We start from the raw sequence: 14,547 nt of genomic DNA on the forward strand, positions 1-14,547 counted from the left end.
TTAGAAACCCCATGGAGGGGCGGAGCCAAGATGGCAGACTAGGCAGACGCTACCTCGGATCCCTCTTACAACAAAGACACGGAAAAACAAGTGAATCGATCACATACATAACAATCTATGAACCCTGAACAACAAACACAGATTTAGAGACGGAGAACGAACTAATACGGGGAAGCAGCGATTGTTTCCAGAGCCTGGAGCCAGCGTACCAGTCAGGTACGGCACAAGCACAGAGAGCGGCTCCACCCCACTGAACTAACCCCGGGAGGGGGACCAGCCGGTTCCACCGTCGGCGTGGGACGCAGCCGGTAGGAGAAGTCCCCAGGAGGCAGTGACTGGTCTTGGAGCAGAAAGAGCAGCGTCCGAGCCGGGGAACCATCCCGCAGGGATTTGGACTGGACGCAGGTACGGCATAAACACGGAGAGTTGCTCCACCCCCCTGAACTAACCCCGGGAAGGGGACCAGCCGGGTAGCGCGGGCGGCGTGGGATGCAGCCGGTAGGAGAAGTCCCTGGGAGGCAGCGGCTGGTATTGGAGCGAGGAGAACAGCGTCCCAGTCGGGATACTCGGTCACGGCACAAGCACGGGGACCTGCTCCACCCATCTGAACTAACCCCGGGAGGAGGCCCAACTGGTTCTCGGGGGCGGCAGGGCCACGTGGCTGGAGGGACGAGAAGTCCCCGGGAGGCAGCGACTGATTTTAGAGTCGAGAGTGCACCGTACCAGTAGGGGAGCCTTGACGCTGGGCGTGGGGCTGGAAGCAGAGGATCTGACCGTGACTCCAGCGGGCCAGACCCCCCGGGGGCAATCTCCACACAGCCAGCACACATAGGCGACGCGCCCCGCGGGAGTCTCAGATATAATAGTCATTCCAAGCAAGACAAGCAACTCTGGCTATATTCTGAGGTCCTACTCTCCTATCTCTCTGTTCCCTCCCCCACCCTCCCCAGGCGGCTTCATTAACATCTGAATAGCCTGAGCCAGAGGGAGAACTCTGATAGGGATCTGACTGCATTTTTTTTTAGCTGATTTTCTGGAAAAACTAGTTTCCCAGTGATGGCTCGGAGACAACAATCCATATCAAACCACTTAAAGAAGCAGACCATGACAGCTTCTCCAACCCCCCAAACAAAAGAATCAAAATCTTTCCTAAATGAAGATACAATCTTGGAATTATCAGATACAGAATATAAAAAACTAATTTACAGAATGCTTAATGATATCACAAATGAAATTAGGATAACTGCAGAAAAAGCCAAGGAACACACTGATGAAACTGTTGAAGAACTCAAAAAGATTATTCAAGAACATACTGGAAAAATTAATAAGTTGCAAGAATCCATAGAGAGACAACATGTAGAAATCCAAAAGATTAACAATAAAATATCAGAATTAGACTGCACTAGGAAGTCAGAGGAGCAGACTCGAGCAATTAGAATGCAGACTGGGACATCTGGAGGACCAGGGAATCGACACCAACATAGCTGAAAAAAAATCAGATAAAAGAATTAAAAAAAATGAAGAAACCCTAAGAATTATGTGGGACTCTATCAAGAAGGATAACCTGCGGGTGATTGGAGTACCAGAACAGGGAGGGGGGACAGAAAACACAGAGAAAATAGTTGAAGAACTCCTGACACAAAACTTCCCTGACATCATGAAAGACGAAAGGATATCTATCCAAGATGCTCATCGAACCCCATTTAAGATTGATCCAAAAAGAAAAACACCAAGACATATTATCATCAAACTCACCAAAACCAAAGATAAACAGAAAATTTTAAAAGCAGCCAGGGAGAAAAGAAAGGTTTCCTTCAAGGGAGAATCAGTAAGAATATGTTCTGACTACTCAGCAGAAACCATGCAGGCAAGAAGGGAATGGGACGACATATACAGAACACTGAAGGAGAAAAACTGCCAGCCAAGGATCATATATCCAGCAAAACTCTCTCTGAAATATGAAGGCGAAATTAAGATATTTACAGACAAACACAAGTTTAGAGAATTTGCAAAAACCAAACCAAAGCTACAAGAAATACTAAAGGATATTGTTTGGTCAGAGAACCAATAATATCAGATATCAGCACAACACAAGGTCACAAAACAGAACGTCCTGATATCAACTCAAATAGGGAAATCACAAAAACAAATTAAGATTAATTAAAAAAAAAATACACATAACAGGGAATCATGGAAGTCAATAGGTAAAAGATCACAATAATCAAAAAGAGGGACTAAATACAGGAGGCATTGAACTGCCATATGGAGAGTGATACAAGGCGATATAGAACAATACAAGTTAGGTTTTTACTTAGAAAAATAGGGGTAAACAATAAGGTAACCACAAAAAGGTATAACAACTGTATAACTCAAGATAAAAACCAAGAAAAACGTAACGGCTCAACTAACATAAAGTCAAGCACTATGAAAATGAGGATCTCACAATTTACTAAGAAAAACGCCTCAGCACAAAAAAGTATGTGGAAAAATGAAATTGTCAACAACACACATAAAAAGGCATCAAAATGACAGCACTAAAAACTTATTTATCTATAATTACCCTGAATGTAAATGGACTAAATGCACCAATAAAGAGACAGAGAGTCACAGACTGGATAAAGAAACACGATCCATCTATATGCTGCCTACAAGAGACACACCTTAGACTTAGAGACACAAACAAACTAAAACTCAAAGGATGGAAAAAAGTATATCAAGCAAACAATAAGCAAAAAAGAAGAGGAGTAGCAATATTAATTTCTGACAAAATAGACTTTAGACTTAAATCCACCACAAAGGATAAAGAAGGACACTATATAATGATAAAAGGGACAATTAATCAGGAAGACATAACCATATTAAATATTTATGCACCCAATGACAGGGCTGCAAGATATATAAATCAAATTTTAACAGAATTGAAAAGCGAGATAGATACCTCCACAATTATAGTAGGAGACTTCAACACACCACTTTCGGAGAAGGACAGGACATCCAGTAAGAAGCTCAACAGAGACACGGAAGATCTAATTACAACAATCAACCAACTTGACCTCATTGACTTATACAGAACTCTCCACCCAACTGCTGCAAAATATACTTTTTTTTCTAGCGCACATGGAACATTCTCTAGAATAGACCACATATTAGGTCATAAAACAAACCTTTGCAGAGTCCAAAACATCGAAATATTACAAAGCATCTTCTCAGACCACAAGGCAATAAAACTAGAGATCAATAACAGAAAAACTAGGGAAAAGAAATCAAATACTTGGGAAATGAACAACACCCTTCTGAAAAAAGACTGGGTTATAGAAGACATTAAGGAGGGAATAAGGAAATTCATAGAAAGCAACGAGAATGAAAATACTTCCTATCAAAACCTCTGGGACACAGCAAAAGCAGTGCTCAGAGGCCAATTTATATCAATAAATGCACACATACAAAAAGAAGAAAGAGCCAAAATCAGAGAACTGTCCCTACAACTTGAACAAATAGAAAGTGAGCAACAAAAGAATCCATCAGGCACCAGAAGAAAACAAATAATAAAAATTAGAGCTGAACTAAATGAATTAGAGAACAGAAAAACAATTGAAAGAATTAACAAAGCCAAAAGCTGGTTCTTTGAAAAAATTAACAAAATTGATAAACCATTGGCTAGACTGACTAAAGAAATACAGGAAAGGAAACAAATAACCCGAATAAGAAATGAGAAGGACCACATCACAACAGAACCAAATGAAATTAAAAGAATCATTTCAGATTATTATGAAAAATTGTACTCTAACAAAGTTGAAAACCTAGAAGAAATGGATGAATTCCTGGAAAAACACTACCTACCTAAACTAACACATTCAGAAGTAGAACAACTAAATAGACCCATAACAAAAAAAGAGATTGAAACGGTAATCAAAAAACTCCCGACAAAAAAAAAGCCCTGGCCCGGACGGCTTCACTGCAGAGTTCTACCAAACTTTCAGAGAAGAGTTAACACCACTACTACTAAAGGTATTCCAAAGCATAGAAAATGACGGAATACTACCCAACTCATTCTATGAAGCCACCATCTCCCTGATGCCAAAACCAGGTAAAGACATTACAAAAAAAGAAAATTATAGACCTATATCCCTCATGAACATAGATGCAAAAATCCTCAACAAAATTCTAGCCAATAGAATCCAACAACACATCAAAAAAATAATTCACCCTGATCAAGTGGGATTTATACCAGGTATGCAAGGCTGGTTTAATATCAGAAAAACCATTAATGTAATCCATCGCATAAATAAAACAAAAGACAAAAACCACATGATCTTATCAATTGATGCAGAAAAGGCATTTGACAAAGTCCAACACCCATTTATGATAAAAACTCTTACCAAAATAGGAATTGAAGGAAAATTCCTCAACATAATAAAGGGCATCTATGCAAAGCCAACAGCCAATATCACTCTAAATGGAGAGAACCTGAAAGCATTTCCCTTGAGAACGGGAACCAGACAAGGATGCCCTTTATCACCGCTCTTATTCAACATCGTGTTGGAAGTCTTAGCCAGGGCAATTAGGCTAGACAAAGAAATAAAAGGTATCCGGATTGGCAAGGAAGAAGTAAAGTTATCACTATTTGCAGATGACATGATTATATACACAGAAAACCCTAAGGAATCCTCCAGAAAACTACTGAAACTAATAGAAGAGTTTGGCAGAGTCTCAGGTTATAAAATAAACATACAAAAATCACTTGGATTCCTCTACATCAGCAAAAAGAACACCGAAGAGGAAATAACCAAATCAATACCATTCACAGTAGCCCCCAAGAAGATAAGATACTTAGGAATAAATCTTACCAAGGATGTAAAAGACCTATTCAAAGAAAACTACAAAGCTCTACTACAAGAAATTCAAAAGGACATACTTAAGTGGAAAAACATACCCTGCTCATAGATAGGAAGACTTAACATAGTAAAAATGTCTATTCTACCAAAATCCATCTATACATTTAACGCACTTCCGATCCAAATTCCAATGTCATATTTTAAGGGGATAGAGAAACAAATCACCAATTTCATATGGAAGGGAAAGAACCCCCGGATAAGCAAAGCACTACTGAAAAAGAAGAAGAAAGTGGGAGGCCTCACCTTACCTGACTTCAGAACCTATTATACAGCCACAGTAGTCAAAACAGCCTGGTATTGGTACAACAACAGACACATAGACCAATGGAACAGAATTGAGAACCCAGACATAGATCCATCCATGTATGAGCAGCTGATATTTGACAAAGGACCAGTGTCAATTAACTGGGGAAAAGATAGCCTTTTTAACAAATGGTGCTGGCATAACTGGATATCCATTTGCAAAAAAATGAAACAGGACCCATACCTCACACCATGCACAAAAACTAACTCCAAGTGGATCAAAGACCTAAACATAAAGACTAAAACGATAAAGATCATGGAAGAAAAAATTGGGACAACCCTAGGAGCCCTAATACAAGGTATAAACAGAATACAAAACATTACCAAAAATGATGAAGAGAAACCCGATAACTGGGAGCTCCTAAAAATCAAACACCTATGCTCATCTAAAGACTTCTCCAAAAGAGTAAAAAGACCACCTACAGACTGGGAAAGAATTTTCAGCTATGACATCTCAGACCAGCGCCTGATCTCTAAAATCTACATGATTCTGTCAAAACTCAACCACAAAAGACAAACAACCCAATCAAGAAGTGGGCAAAGGATATGAACACACATTTCACTAAAGAAGATATTCAGGCAGCCAACAGATACATGAGAAAATGCTCTCGATCATTAGCCATTAGAGAAATGCAAATTAAAACTACGATGAGATTCCATCTCACACCAGCAAGGCTGGCATTAATCCAAAAAACACAAAATAATAAATGTTGGAGAGGCTGCGGAGAGATTGGAACTCTCATACACTGCTGGTGGGAATGTCAAATGGTACAACCACTTTGGAAATCTATCTGGCGTTATCTTAAACAGTTAGAAATAGAACTACCATACAACCCAGAAATCCCACTCCTCGGAATATACCCTAGAGATACAAGAGCCTTCATACAAACAGATATATGCACACCCATGTTTATTGCAGCTCTGTTTACAATAGCAAAAAGTTGGAAGCAACCAAGGTGTCCATCAACAGATGAATGGGTAAATAAATTGTGGTATATTCACACAATGGAATACTACGCATCGATGAAGAACAGTGACGAATCTCTGAAACATTTTATAACATGGAGGAACCTGGAAGGCATTATGCTGAGCGAAATGAGTCAGAGGCAAAAGGACAAAAATTGTATAAGACCACTATTATAAGATCTTGAGTAATAGTAAACCTGAGAAGAACACATACTTTTGTGGTTACGATGGGGGGAGGGAGGGAGGGTGGGAGAGGGTTTTTTATTGATTAATCAGTAGATAAGAACTGCTTTAGGTGAAGGGAAAGACAACACTCAATACATGGAAGGTCAGCTCAGTTGGACTGGACCAAAAGCAAAGAAGTTTCCAGGATAAAATGAATGCTTCAGAGGTCAGCGGAGCAAGCGCGGGGGTCTGGGGAACATGGTTTGCGGGGACTTCTAAGTCAATTGGCAAAATAATTCTATTATGAAATCATTCTGCATCCCACTTTGAAATGTGGCGTCTGGGGTCTTAAATGCTAACAAGCGGCCATCTAAGATGCATCAATTGGTCTCAACCCACCTGGAGCAAAGGAAAATGAAGAACACCAAGGCCACACGACAACTAAGAGCCCAAGAGACAGAAAGGGCCACATGAACCAGGGACCTACATCATCCTGAGACCAGAAGAACTAGTTGGTGCCCGGCCACAATCGATGACTGCCCTGAGAGGGAGCACAGCAGAGGACCCCTGAGGGAGCAGGAGATCAGTGGGATACAGACCCCAAATTCTCATAAAAAGACCAAACTTAATGGTCTGACTGAGACTGGAGGAATCCCGGCGGCCATGCTCCCCAGACCTTCAGTTGACACAGGACAGGAACCATCCCCGAAGACAACTCATCAGAAATGAAAGGGACTGGTCAGCGGGTGGGAGAGAGACGCTGATGAAGAGTGAGCTAATTATATCAGGTGTACACTTGAGATTGTGTTGGCAACTCTTGTCTGGAGAGGGGATGGGAGGATAGAGAGAGAGGGAAGCCGGCAAAATTGTCAAGAAAGGAGAGACTGAAAGGGCTGACTCAAGAAGGGGAGAGCAAGTGGGAGTAGGGAGTGAGATGTATGTAAACTTATATGTGACAGACTGATTGGATTTGTAAACGTTCACTTGAAGCTTAATAAAAGTTATTAAAAAAAAAAAAAAGAAACCCCATGGAGCAGTTCTTCTCTGTCCTTTCGGGCTGCTATGAGTCAGAATCATTGGCAATGGCTTTGTTTTTGGCTTAGAGAGAAGAGTAAGACGAGAAGTTAACTGCTTCTAATCAGTCAGGACTATCTCAGTTTAGTGTCCAGTCTGGTGGATGTATGTGAATTTCAGTATTTTTATACTTGTACTTTTGTGACAGCAGATACTGATTGAACAATATTGTTCTTCATTAACCTCGCAGTGATGTGAAAGCATGTATTGCATAATTAAAATTTTCAGACCCCACTTACATTATAGTGGAGTTGAAAAATACATCAATATAAAATTAACAAAAATTTTGTCTGTCAGAAGACAGAGATTATCAGATGAAAGAAAAACAAAACAAAATCCCACTGACCAAACGAAAGCTGGGGTAACTGTTAATATTGGACAGTGTAGACTTTAAGATAGTGTTATGGGCTGAGTTGTGTCCCCCCAAAATGTATGTCAACTTAGCTAGGCCATGATCCCCAGTATTATGTAATTGTCTACCATTTTGTCACCCGATGTGATTTTCCTATTTGTTGTAAATCTACCTCTACGATGTTAATGAGGCAGGATTAGAGGCAGTTATGTTAATGAGGCAGGACTCAATCTACAAGAATAGGTTGTATCTTAAGTGAATCTCTTTTGAGATATAAAAGAGTGAAGCGAGCAGAGAGACGTAGGAACCTCATGGCACCAAGAAAGCAGTGCTGGGAACAGAGCTCATCCTTTGGATCCGGAGTTCCTGTGCTGAGAAGCACCTAGTCCAGGGGAAGATTGATGACAAGGACCGTCCCTCAGAGCCAACAGAGAGAGAAAGCCTTCCCCTGGAGCTGGCACCCTGAATTTGGACTTCCAGCCTCCTAGACTATGAGAGAATAAATTTCTCTTTGTTAAAGCCTTCTATTTGTGGTATTTCTGTTATAGCAGCACTAGATAACTAAGACAGATAGAAAGCATTAATAAGAATGGAGTGTCACTACAATTTTAAATTCACAAAGATATAAAAATTTTAAGCTGGTTGATGCAACTCTAGGAATAAATTAACAAATTCATCATGTTAACGGGAGATTTTAACACACACCTTTCCATATTTGATAGGTCAAACAGAAAAAATTTAGTTAAGACATAAAAGATTTAAATAAACAAGCTTATTTAATGAGCATTTATAGAACTTTAAAATATCCGTGTGTGTATATTATTGTTGTTAGCTGCTGTACAGTCGGCTCTGACTCATGGTGACCTTATATATAACGTAACAAAGCATGTATAAGTATATAGGTACAAGACATATAACAGAGACATTCTTAAAAAACAAAAAGGGAGGGAAGCTTGCCCTATCGGATATCAAGAGTTGTTGTTAAGCTATAATTAAGGCAGTGGTATTGCTACAGAAATAGACAAGTTGACCAGTGGAACATAATGAGAGCCCAGAAATAGACCCATCCGTATTTGGAAATTGTCTCATGAAGTAGCTTTGCAAATCACTGGGAAGAGGAGGCCATGCAATAAATGGTGTTGGAGCACCTGATTATTCATGCAGACAAAAGTGAAATTGGGTACCTGCCGCACACCACACACAAAAATCAACCTAAATGTGGAAGGTAAAACTGTAACACTGTTAAGAGGAAAAAAAGGAAATGTATTTCTCTGGGTAGAAAAGAATGTATTTTTAAAAAATACACAAAAGACAATACCTGTAAATGAAAAGATTGATAGATTCATCAACATTAAAATGAAGAACATTTATTCATGGGCATTGTAAACAAAGTGAAAAGAAAAGGTGCTCACTAGGAGGAGATATTTGCTAATTTATAACTTGAAGGACTAGAATCAGTTATATAAAGAACAATAAATAAATCAGAAGAAGATAAACAACTCATTCAAAAAATGAGCAAAAGACAGGAATGGACATTTCACACAGGAGGAAACATGAATAACCAATAAACATGGCACTAGATGCTCAACCTTGTTAGTAATTTAAAGACACAGCAAGGTAGTATTTTACCATTTAAGAACTTTGTCAGTATTGAGTGTCCTGTGGCTTTAAGCTATAGAATTTGGCATTGATTTATTCATTCAATACATATTTACTGAGTACCTACTCTGTGCAAGGTTATATCAGTTAACAGAATCAGCAAAAATCCTTGTCTTTGTGGAATATGCTTATGTATGCATGTGTGGGAGTTTGGGAATGGGGTCAGACAATAAATAATCATAATAAGTAACTTACTCATTATAATAGAAGATAATATGGGGAAAAACAAGCAAGTAAAGGGAATTGGGAATGTGGAGGTGGTGGGGAGGGCTGTGGGTGGTGATAGCAGATTGATTGCATGCAGTATTAAGAAGATAGTTAGGGTAAGCCTTGTGAAGGAGATAACATTTGAACCAAACTTGAAGAAGATGAGTGGGTATGCCACCTGGATAACTGGGGAAAGAATTTTCCCACCAGCAGAGGGTCCTAAGTAGAAATGTGCTTGACACCTTTGAAGAACAGCAAGGAGGCCAGTATGGGTAGAATGGCTGTGGGGGGAGTAGAATATGAGAACAGAGAGGTTGTTTGTTCACTGTTCAGTTCATTTTGACTATGATTCAGTTTACAGGTTGGTTCATCTTGGCTAAAGCATTTTCATGTTAATTATAAGTTATTTACATTTTTAAATTTACCTGATTTGTTACAGTTGTGTCATGTTACATCCCCAATTAAAACAAGTGGCTCAAAAATTATATTAAAATATAAAATAATGATAACAATAAAGCCATCAGTATTTTAACTTAGAGTAATGTGATAAGCATGAATAGTGACCAGGACTGTCATGGAAATATAGAATCTTAATACCTGTGTACTGGAACAAGTGAAATTTTAAGTGTAATTTCACATGTGCAGATCAAAATAGAAAGTGGTAGTAGAAAGCACAATAATAAATATCTGGATTTTATTGGACTTCATTTTTGTGAATCATTTTCACACAAATTACAGAAGAAATGTGAAATTTGGAGGAGACATCAAAGCTTTTTTCTTTTTTTTTTAGAGACATGAATTCATTCAACAAACAAATGGGCATCTTCTTTGTGCCAGACACTTTAGGTGCTGGGTATATAGTAGTGAACAAAACAGTCATAAATCCTGGCATAGTTAATTCAGATTTGTGCTTAGGAAAAACAAATACCAATGGCATTATTGCCATGAAGCTTGTAAAAGGAGCAAAAAGTTAATAATAAATTTTTAAGGTTAAAATGTATTAATTTTAAATATTGAAGATGAGATACAGGATTTCTTAAGACTGAAAGGCCCAATCATAAAAGAGTTTGATTTTCTACAATCACTTGTTAATTTTCTTAACTTGGAAACTGATAGTGTATTTTGAGTATATTTTAAAGTTACATGCAAATGTTAGAACATTAAGAAATACTTCCTGAGCTGATGCAAGAAAAAATGGAGTATGAATCTACTCATTACTACTTCCCCAAACCTTTCTGCTTTTGAGTTTGATAGCTAATTGACTTAGTGTTTAACAGAATAATGAAAGTACTCTTATTTTTACGCAAATAACTCATGTCTTCTATGTTTGTTTGCCAAGCACTCCTTCATCCCCACAGGGCATTTTCATAAGCACAATTTTCTTACATGTTGCTGTAAAAAAAATTAGCATAGTATGCTTACGAACATACCTCACAGGGGAGGAAGCGTTTGTCAAACATGGAAGGCATGTGTTATTTGTGTAGAAATATGGTAGTCTTTACTGAGAGCTCTCTCTAATTTTGGATTCCATTTTTATCTAGATAATTAAAACTATCTGACAGGAACATTAAATGCTTGCTGCCATTTCCAACAACCTATGCATGTGAATTGAGATTTTTAATTTAAGAAAAATACAGTCACGCTCTGCATAATGTCTGTTCGGGCAATGTCCGATGGCACATGTGTCAGTAGTCCCATGAGGTTTTAATAGAGTTCAGAAATTCCAGTCAGAGAATAGAACGTGGTGGACGTAACCAGGTGTAGTGAATGCAGTAGCTTCCCGCACACAACATATGTATCTCATGTCTATTTTATACAAAGTAATTGCGCTGCCAGGCGTGTAATGGTACAGTACATACGTAACCTATAATATGTCTGTCTTGATAGTTATAATAAATGCCTATGTTACTGGCTTATGTATGTACTCTACTGTCTATCGTTATTTTAATGTGGACTTTCTCTACTTAAAAATAAAAAGTTTACCATATAACAGTGTATGCTTTGACTCGTAGGCAGCAGCATCCGATCTTGTGTTCACACAATGTGCAAATCATATAATGTCCTGTTTCGCAGAACATATCATGTATGTTAAGCAAAGCATGACTGTATTCAGTTGGAAAAGAAACTGTTACTCTGTCAGATAACCAGTATCGTTAGTTTTATTTATCAATTTTGTTTCATTCTTTAATCAGAGTCTTTTTATTTTCAGCATTGATGCTGATGGGACGATGACCGTGGACTGGAATGAATGGAGGGACTATTTCTTATTTAATCCTGCTACAGACATTGAGGAAATTATCCGTTTCTGGAAACATTCTACTGTAAGTGTGTGTTATGTGTTAGTTTGTACTTACTTAGAGCTATAAGACGTAGATACAGCTATCACCCAAGAGCATCCTGTACTGCAGCCAGGAGGTACAAGTCTCAGTAGCTCCTTAACTGTTCATTCTGTTGGGCATATGTTTAGAGTATCTTTAAAAAATCCTCAAGACTGCATGAACCCTGAAGACGTAGTATCTCTTTTTGCCAGACTCACAGAATTTGGAAGAGGCACTCCTTTGACGATGATAAGCTGTCCATTTTGTATTTATATTAAGTAAGCACTTGGCTGCTAACTGAAAGTTTGGTGGTTCAAATCCACCACCAGCTTCATGGGAGAAATTTGTGGCAGTCTTGTTTCCATAGAGATTACAGCCTTGAAAACCGTATGGGGTGGCTGTACTCTGTCCTACATTGTTGCTATGAGCTGGAATTGACTCCACAGCAATGGGTTAGGGTTTTTGTTTGTTTGTTTGTTTATTCTGCCTTCCCACCCACTGCCGTTGAGTTGATCCCAACTCATAGCGACCCTATAGGACAGAGTAGAACTGTCCCATTGAGTCTCCAAGGAGTGCCTGATGCACTTAACTGCCGACCTTCTGGTTAGCAGTCATAGCACGTAACCACTGTGCCACCAGGGTTTCCTATTAGCCTTAGGGGTATGAGAGTAATAGGCCTTTACCTTTTACAGATACAGTACTGCCTAAATAATCCCAGTGCTTCATGACTGAATCTGTCTCCTTGGCCATTGATGATGGCCAATATGAAGTTTTATTTATTGTGCAGTCTGCTCCTGAAATCAATGGGAGCTCTCTGGAGGATTTTTTTTTTTTCCCCTGATGGGCTTGTCTGCTATACTCTTTCATGGATTTCAGTAAATTTGATATATACAAAGACATTAAAAGAATTTCATCACACTAAGTGTAGCCAAGAATTCACATTGCCTCTAGTAACTGTCTAGACTTACACAGAACATTGTAAAATTATTAGTGATTAATGGCTTTTCAACTGTGAGTATAAGACAATACTATATTAGTAGTTCAGTTGCCTAGATAAATTTTGTACTTATGTGAGGGTGTATTTACATGATCATATTCTAATGATATATTTGGGAATAGTTGGTAACATTTGAGTTTAAAAATCACATAACCTTTTATTGATAGCAAAATGAAGGCAGAGTGGATTACTACCATAGCACGTAGCTCCTTAACCTTACGTTCTCACTTATAATTTTTTTTTACACTGAAATCATTTCTATAATAAAATTATAAAAATATTATTATAAAACTTTGCTCTCTCCCAGTTGCTACCAATGACTGCCCTAACAGGGAACACAATAGAGAATCCATGATGGAGCAGGAGAAGAGTGGGATCCAGACCTCAAATTCTAGTAAAAAGACCAGACCTATGGTCTGACTGAGACTGTAGGGACCCCAAGAGGTCACAATCCCCAGGCTCTCTATTAGCCCAAAACTAAAACCATTCCTGAAGCCAACTCTTCACAGAAAGATTAGCCTGGACTATAAGACATAAAATGATACTGGTGAGGAGTGTGCATCTTAGCTCAAGCAGACACATGAGACTATGTGGGCAGCTCCTGTCTGGAGGCGAGATGAGAAGGCAGAGGGGGACAAGAGCTGGTTGAATGGACGTGGGAAATACACAGTGGAGAGGAAGAGTGTGCTGTCACATTGTAGGGAGAGCAGCTGGGGTCACATAACAATGTGTGTATAAGTTTTTGTATGAGAAACTGACTTGAACTGTAAGCTTTCACTTAAAATACAATGAAAAAAACTGCCCTCAAACTATGTGTGTAATCTATAATAATATTTAGAATAGATTGGGGGTCATTTAAAATAATACCTCCCTATTAGCAAAATTTTATAACCCTATAGTATTTTTTAAATTATAAGTCAAATTAAAAAAAGTATTTATAGACAGTCTGCATAAAAATGAGCTTAAGAGTCTTCATATGCAAGTTTTTTATTTAATTTTAATATATATGCTTTAAGCATATTGTGAAAGTATAATGTAGATATAATTTTGAGGAAAAGGAAGTATCTTTGAAGAATTTGCAAACTAATTTTTTAGACAATATCATTGCCCGTTAGAACAATTTTCTAGCATTATGAAATGTGGCTGTAGCTAAAAAGCGTTCACGACACCTGGTAGAATGTTGTGCATTCGTTCTGGCTTAGGTCAGGAAAAGATACTCTGAATCAATGAAGAAAGAAAGTGGTAATTCTTGGTTTTTGTAATTACGGTAATTTTCATTTCTTGCGAACTTATACTACAGTTAATTTAGTATGAATAGGGTGGTATGGATTAAATTATGTCCCCCCCAAAAATGTGCGTATCTACTTGGCTAGGCCATGATTCCCAGTGTTATGTGGTTGTCCTCCATTTTGTGATTGTAATTTTATGTTGAGAGGGTTTGGGTGGAATTGTAACACCATTCTTAAACTCAGGTCACCTCCCTGATCCTAGGTAAAGGGAGTTTCCCTGGGGTGTGGCCTGTACCACCTTTTATCTCTCAAGAGATTAAAGGAAAGGAAAGCAAGGAGAGAGTTGGGGACCTCACACCACCAAGAAAGCAGCACCGGGAGC

General features: G+C 38.6%; 1 protein-coding gene across 2 annotated transcripts in view; it reads left to right on the top strand.

Annotated features, from left to right (window-relative positions):
- Positions 1 to 14,547, top strand: part of SLC25A24 (solute carrier family 25 member 24) — a 66,613-nt gene that overhangs the window by 33,350 nt on the left and 18,716 nt on the right. For both annotated transcript variants that reach the window (XM_049880204.1, XM_049880205.1), the window contains exon 4: positions 11,831 to 11,942. In XM_049880204.1, the coding sequence (XP_049736161.1) occupies positions 11,831 to 11,942 (112 nt within the window). The remainder of the gene's footprint in view (positions 1 to 11,830; positions 11,943 to 14,547) is intronic.

Source organism: Elephas maximus, chromosome 3 (assembly GCF_024166365.1).
Source record: "Elephas maximus indicus isolate mEleMax1 chromosome 3, mEleMax1 primary haplotype, whole genome shotgun sequence".
Classification (NCBI taxonomy): domain Eukaryota; kingdom Metazoa; phylum Chordata; class Mammalia; order Proboscidea; family Elephantidae; genus Elephas; species Elephas maximus.